The sequence below is a fragment of the Chiloscyllium punctatum genome, chromosome 46, assembly GCF_047496795.1.
Source record: "Chiloscyllium punctatum isolate Juve2018m chromosome 46, sChiPun1.3, whole genome shotgun sequence".
In the NCBI taxonomy this organism is placed as follows: domain Eukaryota; kingdom Metazoa; phylum Chordata; class Chondrichthyes; order Orectolobiformes; family Hemiscylliidae; genus Chiloscyllium; species Chiloscyllium punctatum.
Window position 1 is genome coordinate 46,760,105 of NC_092784.1, and position 8,547 is coordinate 46,768,651.

Consider the following 8,547-nt stretch of genomic DNA (forward strand, 5'->3'; position numbering starts at 1 on the left):
CTAGGGTAGGGGAGTTCAAAACTAGGGGCATATTTTTAAGGTGAGAGGGGAAAGATTTAGAAAGGACATGAAGGGTAACTTTGTAACACGGGGTGGTTCACATGTGGAATGAACTTCCAGAGGAAGTGGTGAATGCAGGTACAGTTACAGCATTTAAAACACATTTGGATAAGGACACGAATAGGAAAGGTTTGGAGGGAAATGGTTAGAAAGGCACTAAGATAATCAAAGATCTGGAGATAGGGTGGGAATGAAGTTACAATAAACTGTTAATGATCTCATTCAGCAGCAAAGAGGCTGCAGAGGCCCAAGGGCCTATGCCTACCAGAGTTTCTTGTATTCTTATGTAGGTATAAAGAGTAGCAAAGCATTATATCCACTTGCAGTTGGCAGCTTCATTATCTTTGTGTCAGGGGTCATGGCTTCCATTCCTGCCCAGAGACTTGGAAACATAAAGCAGACTTACACTTCAATGCATTACAGTGAGAGTGCCGAACAGCCCAGCATCGTGCATGTGTGACTTTTTAAAAATAGACTTACTACCTTGAGATGTCATTTTTGGTGATTTGTGTGTCTGTATCTGTTCTGTTGCCTCGGACAACAAGAAGCGATCTGACTTGCTTATTCCTCCTCTCAATGTGTGCACCTCACGTTTATAAATGTCAGTACCGTTTTGCCAGGTGTGCAGCTACAAAGCCGGTTAAGTGATTTTCAGAGTTTTCTCACATTGCCTTTCTGTATGAACTGGACCCCACCCGTCCCATACCCAAACGCCAGCACAATTCGATGCAAACTGCACCATTTATTAAAGGGCATTTTCAATCTTGGGTGTAGAGCACTTTGGTAAATGGTGAATATCGATGGTCCCATCACCAAATGCCATGGAATGCTACAATGCCAGTTTAATTCATGGTGGTTAACATGACCACCCCCATCGCTGTCTTGTTACCAGCTTGCGACCTATTCTTCCTAGTTAACCCTGCCCACACACAGTTCATCATCACCCATGGGTCTAGTATTCAGGACCATACTAATTTATTTTTATTCATTCATGGGACATGGGTGTGGCTGATTGGGTCAGTGTTTATTGCCCGTCCCAAGTTACCCATTGAGAAGATGGTGAGCTGCCTTCTTAAACCGCTGTAGTCCATATGAAGGCTGAGGCCTGGTCAGCATCAGGTTAAACCCTGATCGTCAATCATCTCCCTCTCCAATGAGGAAGCAGTCCTATGGTCCTTCGGGATGGGCTTTCTAACTGTAGTCAGGAAAATATAGTCCCTCTACTGTGCTTTACTCAGCAACACTTATTGTTGCTTTCTTCAAACAATTTTGGTCAAAATGTGAATTTGCCCTTTAAAATCTTTCAAATAAAAACTATTCCTTGCACTGCTGCCTCACAGCACCAAGGACCCGGGTTCGATTCCTACTTCGGGCGACTGTGTGGAGCTTGCAAGTTTTCCCTGTGTCTGTGTGGGTTTCCTCCGGGTGCTCTGGTTTCCTCCCACAGTTCAAAGATGTGCAGGTTAGGGTGGATTGGCCATGCTAAATTACCCATAGTGTTCAGGGATGTGCAGGTTAGGGTGGATTGGCCATGCTAAATTACCCATAGTGTTCAGGGATGTGTAGGTTAGGGTGGATTGGTCATGCTAAATTACCCATAGTATTCAGGGATGTGCAGGTTAGGGTGGATTGGCCATTCTAAATTGCCCATAGTGTTCAGGGATGTGCAGGTTAGGGTGGATTGGCCATGCTAAATTACCCATAGTGTTCAGGGATGTGCAGGTTAGGGTGGATTGGCCATTCTAAATTGCCCATAGTGTTCAGGGATATGCAGGTTAGGGTGGATTGGCCATGCTAAATTACCCATAGTATTCAGGGATGTGCAGGTTAGGGTGGATTGGCCATGCTAAATTACCCATAGTGTTCAGGGATGTGCAGGTTAGGGTGGATTGGCCATACTAAATTACCCATAGTGTTCAGGGATGTGTAGGTTAGGGTGGATTGGCCATACTAAATTACCCATAGTGTAAAGCACGTTAGTCAGAGGTAAATATAGAGTAGGGGAATGGATCAGGGTGGGTTACTCTTCGGAGGGTCGGTGTGGAATTGTTGGGTTGAAGGGCCTGTTTCCATACTGTAGAGAATCTAATCTAATCTAAACCTGATCAGATTTCGTTATATTTCGAGATATTTTGCTGTCACATCCTTGAGTAAGGATACCATTATCTTTCCTACTTGACAGTAAAATGAAAGGACTGCAGTACCTGGACTTATCCAACAACAACCTGACGAAGGTGCCTGAAGGACTGCCTGCCAACATCGTGGTGCTGCAGCTGGGGAGAAACCGGATCACTTCGATCTCCAGGCACAGTCTGAACCGGATCCGTAACCTGGAGTACTTGCTGCTGCAACACAACAGGATCACGGCTGGCCGGGTACACAAGGAAGCCTTTGGGAAGCTGCGGAAGCTGCACACCCTTCACATCTTCAACAACCCGCTGGGCAAGATCCCGGCCGTGCTGCCAGGCCGCCTCAGCTCACTCATGCTGCTCCACAACGCCATCCTCAAGATCGGTGCCGACGACTTCGCCTCCGCCTACCACCTGACCGACCTCAACCTGAGTCACAACAGGCTGCGCAGTGCCCGCCTTCACAGGCTGGCCTTCGGAAAGCTTCGCCGGCTGGAGAGGCTCGACCTGTCCGCCAACCAGCTCAGCCTGCTCCCCAGTGGGCTCCCACCCAGCCTGCTCGCCCTGAGGGCGCAGGGCAACCAGATCAGCCAACTCCCCACCGACGCCCTGCTCCACCTGAGCTCTCTGAGGGAACTGCACCTCCATCACAACCTGCTGACCATCGGCAAGATCGCTCCGGGGGTCTGGAGAAACGTGCCGAACCTGAAGGTGGGTCAGGATGGCAGGCGGGGTTGGGGGTGGGGCACGAGAAAGAAGGGAAGAACATTTCACCTAGATTTCTACAGAGTCATGGAGTCCTACAGCATGGAGACAGGCCCTTTGGCCCACACTGGTCCATGCTGACCAAAATGTCCATCCACGCTCGCCCCATTTCCCTGCACTTGGCCCATATTCTTCTCATCCTTTCCTATCCATGTATTTGTCTAAATGCCTTTTAAATGTTGTTAAAGTAACCGCCTCAACCACTTCCTCTGGCAGCTCATTCCATACCCATACCACCCTCTGTGTAAAAATGCTGCCTCTCAGGTTTCCTTTTATTCTTTTCCCTCAACCTTAAACTGATTCCCTCTGGTCCTAGATTCCCCAACTCTGGGAAAAAGACTGAATGCGTTCTCCCTATCCATGCCTCTCATGACCTTCTACCCCTCTATAAAGGTCCCTCCTCAGTCTCCTGTGCTCTAAAAAGAAAATCCCAGCTTGTCCAACCTTTCTCGATAACTCAGACCATTGAGTCTAGGCAACATCCTTGTAAATGTCTTCTGCGCTCTTTCCAGTTTAATAACATCCTTCCTATAACAAGGTGACCAAAACTGAACACAATACTCCAAGTGTGGCCTCACCAGCGTCCTGTACAACTGCCCTGACTGATGAAGGTCAGTGTTCTTCACTGCCAACCCTCTGAGCAAAAAACATTCCTCCCCATCTCGGTTTTCAATAATATTCCTGCTGCTCCGTACTCCTATGTGAATGTAGTTATTTCTTTTGCCTAGGTTGACAAAACTCTGTTTGTAACTAACGGATGTGCAACTGCATGGTCCAAGGGGCACTGTACTTAATATTAAACATATGTTCCAAGCAAATCTCCAACACAGGGAACACAAAAATACTAGAAAAACTGTATGTCCTTTGTAACCAGGGTTTTGCACTGCAGAATAGGAAGGCATGTATTGACTTAAAACTTGTTGAAAAACCAGGAAGGGGTTTAAGCAACAAAAGATGCAGGATCTATGGCTCCATGGTAGAAATGTTTTCTACTGCTATTAACACTGAAGAGACACCACCAACAAGAGACGAGAGATATCTAAAATGTCAAGTCACCTCAAAGAGAAAGGCACTGATTCCAACCTGGGCAGTGCCATCTGTGAAAGAACTAAGAGATTAACGGGGTCCTTCAGTTCATAGTAAAGCTCAGACCATCAGGAAGATAGTGCAAGACAATTATCTTCCACCCAACAAATTACCATCATTCAGAGATAACAGAGAAACCTCTGACTCCTCTGAGTTTATAAAGTCAGAGACTTGAGGGAGATGGGATAGTGATAAGTGTAATTATATAAACAAGGGTATAACAATAACACTCACCAGATAAACAACGTGGGCTGGTGGAGATGCTGGTTGCAGGTCTGGAAGTATTGAGGGTAATAGAGACCACCCACTGTGACAATGTAATGAGGATGCAGTGGGAGTAGATTGGGATCACATGTGAGACTGATCTAAGGCACAAGGTCCTCCCAACAGCCTATTCTCATCAACTGTAAATAGTTTCAAAGACACAATAAATTACATCACATTTACTCTGTGAGATTCTTCTCAATGGATTAGAAGGGGGCTAAGCTCAAATGTACGAGACCACCCCAGCTGCTGAAGAACCCACACACCTGCAGGTTATAGATGGGGGCACTCAGAATATGTAAGGAGCACCAAGATGGAAGATGGACACTGTGTAGATTGGACAGGTCAGAATAAAGTGGGCAGTATACATGGGTTTCAATTCGCTTGTGGCTTTTCATCATCTTATGGGTTTTGACTAAGCTGGGATTCTATGCTGTTCTGTATCCTTGCCCATATTCAAGTCAGGGAGCACTCTACATACAGGGGCTGGTTCCCAGTTGAGAAATCAGAGTTGGAGAGGACAACATTTAGATCCCTGGGTGCTACCAAAGTGGAGAAGATCAGGAGGAAATGAGGACATGAATTAATCATGCATGCTAAACTTGGATTTAAAAACCTTTTGATTGAAGACTGGGAATGGTGATGAATTCCACAATACTGACCTTCTGGGATTGAGTTAGAGCAAGTCCAGTATAAATAAACTTGACTTCCAAGTAATTGGAAATAATGTTGAAGGCAAAGTGATTGAAATGAGATAAGACCCAGCAGCTTAAAGGCTGCTTTAAAAACTGAGCAGGTTGGAACACTTAATATTTAAAACAAGATGCATTTCTTTTTCCTTAATGTTTTTAGTTGTTGGATCTGGGACATAATGACTTGTCCTACGTGCCTCCAGATCTTCCTGAGTCCCTGGAGTACATTTACCTGCAGAATAATCGCATTACAACTATCACCTCTAACTCCTTCATCTCGACACCAAACATTAAAGTCATAGCCTTGAGGTAAGTGGTCCCCTGCTTTATCAGCTAACTTTATCCAATCTGACAGCTACCATCTGAGGGAAACCTCTGCAACAGCCCGAATGTTGTTCCAGTGACACACTTCATGGAGGAGATGACTTTCGGTGGAGCTGACGATGTAGAATATATGCAGGTTGAGACAGAGTGGTAGGTCTCCTGTGGTTCCTGCTTTTACTCAATGTTCAAAGCTGGCCAACAAACATGTGTTCTGTTCCAAAATGCACTTGTGCCAAGGGGATGCAGTGGTGATGTTGCTGGGTTTGTAATCCCCAGATTTGGACTGAACGTAGAGTCAAGAGTTCAAAGCACACCATGGTAAACCAGGAAAGCTTAAACTCAATTAACTAATACAAATGGGAATAAAATGCTGGGACTCATTAAAATTGAGCACTAAACTATCAAACTAATACCCTTCAGGGGAGGAAACCTGCCATCCTTACCTGGTCAGGCCGACACGTGACTCCAGACCCACGGAAATGGCCTCGCAAAACACTCAATTTTAGACCACTGGATCTGCTCCAGGGCAATTGGGGCTGGGCAATAAATGCTGCATTTGCTAACAAAGTTCACATCCCACGATTAAACATAAAAACAACCTGCCACAATTGACAAGGGCAAACAAGAGGCCTTCTTTTTCCCAGGCCTGATTCACATGATATACAGTTCACGTGATATGTGAACTGCATACAGTTCGGCCGAAAACCTGTTTGAAGTCCCCATTGGTTAGCCATGAGTCAGTCAGGTCCTCCGCCATCACTCCTGATTGCCATTGGCCCCTGGAAAATGGCTCAATCTAACCTCTTCGCAATCCCCAGGCTGCACCAGAGGACTATGCTGCCATGACAGGCCAGATATTTTCTGATCAAACTGTTTACAGAAGTTACTTGACACCTCTGGAGCGGGTGAGACTTGAACACAGGCCTCCTGGCTCAGAGATAGAGGCACCACCACTGGACCACAAGAATCCTTTGCCACGATAGTTTATCATGATGAGATCCAAATCCCAAAAATCGGTCTTTTAAGAGTCTGTAAAACGGTTAGGGACCACGCTCCCAGACGTGGGCATTGCCAAGCTGGCGGGGGGCAACAATGCAGAATGAACCCTCAGCACACTGGGACAGCAACCTTCCCTAACCTGAGCCTCATCCCATCCCACAGGTCAAACAGGCTGACCTCCGCGGGAGTCCGGAAGGGGTCCTTCGGGGGCCTGAGGTATCTGCAGGTTCTGGATCTGACCGGCAACCCGGAGTACATCAACGTCTTCCTGCACAGCACCACCCAGGGCACAGCAGGTAGCAACAGAACAACCAGCCGGCAGGGATAAGACACACAGAGACTGCCGAGAAAACCTAGTCATGCAGCCAAGAAAAGCTAACCAAAACAGCAGCTTACAACAGAGATGATACATAAATAACCAGAGACAATCCACCGAGCGACCAACTGAAAAAATCAGTGTGGGACCAGTCCCAGCAATGTAAACCACTGGAAAATCTCTGTATTAAAGTAAACATATAGTTCCTGTGACAATGACTGCAGATGCTGGAAACCAGATTCTGGATTAGTGGTGCTGGAAGAGCACAGCAGTTCAGGCAGCATCCAAGGAGCTTCGAAATCGACATTTCGGGCAAAAGCCCTTCATCAGGAATAAAGGCAGAGAGCCTGAAGCGTGGAGAGATAAGCTAGAGGAGGGTGAGGGTGGGGAGAGAGTAGCATAGAGTACAATGGGTGAGTGGGGGAGGGGATGAAGGTGATAGGTCAAGGAGGAGAGGGTGGAGTGGATAGGTGGAAAAGGTGATAGGCAGGTAGACAAGTCCGGACAAGTCAAGGAGACAGTTACTGAGCTGGAAGTTTAGAACTAGGGTGAGGTGGAGGAAGGGGAAATGAGGAAACTGTTGAAGTCCACATTGATGCCCTGGGGTTCAAGTGTTCCGAGGCGGAAGATGAGGCGTTCTTCCTCCAGGCGTCTGGTGGTGAGGGAGCGGCGGTGAAGGAGGCCCAGGACCTCCATGTCCTCGGCAGAGTGGGAGGGGGAGTTGAAATGTTGGGCCACGGGGCGGTGTGGTTGCTTGGTGCGGGTGTCTCGGAGATGTTCCCTAAAGCGCTCTGCTAGGAGGCGCCCAGTCTCCCCAATGTAGAGGAGATTGCATCGGGAGCAACGGATACAATAAATGACATTAGTGGATGTGCAAGTAAAACTTTGATGGATGTGGAAGGCTCCTTTAGGGCCTTGGATAGAGGTGAGGGAGGAGGTGTGGGAGCAGGTTTTACAGTTCCTGTGGTGGCAGGGGAAAGTGCCAGGATGGGACGGTGGGTTGTAGGGGGGCGTGGACCTGACCAGGTAGTCACGGAGGGAACGGTCTTTGCGAAAGGCGGAAAGGGGTGGGGAGGGAAATATATTCCTGGTAGTGGGGTCTGTTTGGACGTGGCGGAAATGTCGGCGGATGATTTGGTTTATGCGAAGGTTGGTAGGGTGGAAGGTAAGCACCAGGAGCGTTCTGTCCTTGTCAGAGTTGGAGGTGTGGGGTCTGTGGGCGGAGGTGCAGGACGTAGACGAGATGCATTGGAGGGCATCTTTAACCACGTCGGAAGGGAAATTGCGGTCTCTAAAGAAGGAGGCCATCTGTTGTATTCTGTGGTGGAACTGGTCCTCCTGGGAGCAGATACGGGATGACATTTTTGCAAGAGGTAGGGTGGGAAGAGGTGTAATCCAGGTCGGTGTTGGTGGGAGTCGGTGGGTTTGTAAAAAATGTCAGTATCAAGTCGGTCGTCATTAATGGAGATGGAGAGGTCCAGGAAGGGGAGGGAGGTGTCAGAGATGGTCCAGGTAAATTTAAGGTCAGGGTGGAATGTGTTGGTGAAGTTGATGAATTGCTCAACCTCCTCGCGGGAGCACGAGGTGGTGCCAATGCAGTCATCAATGTAGCGGAGGAAGAGGTGGGGAGTGGTGCCGGTGTAATTACGGAAGATCAACTGCTCTACGTAGCCAACAAAGAGACAGGCATAGCTAGGGCCCATACGTGTGCCCATGGCTACCCCTTTGGTCTGGAGGAAGTGGGAGGATTCAAAGGAGAAATTGTTAAGGGTGAGGACCAGTTCGGCCAAACGAATGAGAGTGTCGGTGGAAGGGTACTGTTGGGGATGTCTGGAGAGGACAAAATGGAGGGCTTGGAGGCCCTGGTCATGGCGAATGGAGGTGTCGAGGGATTTGGATATCCATGGTGAAG

General features: G+C 47.9%; 1 protein-coding gene across 2 annotated transcripts in view; it reads left to right on the forward strand.

Annotated features, from left to right (window-relative positions):
* LOC140467909 (podocan-like protein 1) overlaps positions 1-6,889 on the forward strand; it is a 259,427-nt gene extending 252,538 nt beyond the window's left edge. For both annotated transcript variants that reach the window (XM_072563983.1, XM_072563982.1), the window contains exons 8-10: positions 2,243-2,900; positions 5,157-5,305; positions 6,482-6,889. In XM_072563983.1, coding sequence (XP_072420084.1) covers positions 2,243-2,900; positions 5,157-5,305; positions 6,482-6,647 — 973 coding nt within the window. In that variant the 3' untranslated portion in view covers positions 6,648-6,889. The remainder of the gene's footprint in view (positions 1-2,242; positions 2,901-5,156; positions 5,306-6,481) is intronic.
* Positions 6,890-8,547: the final 1,658 nt, after the last annotated feature.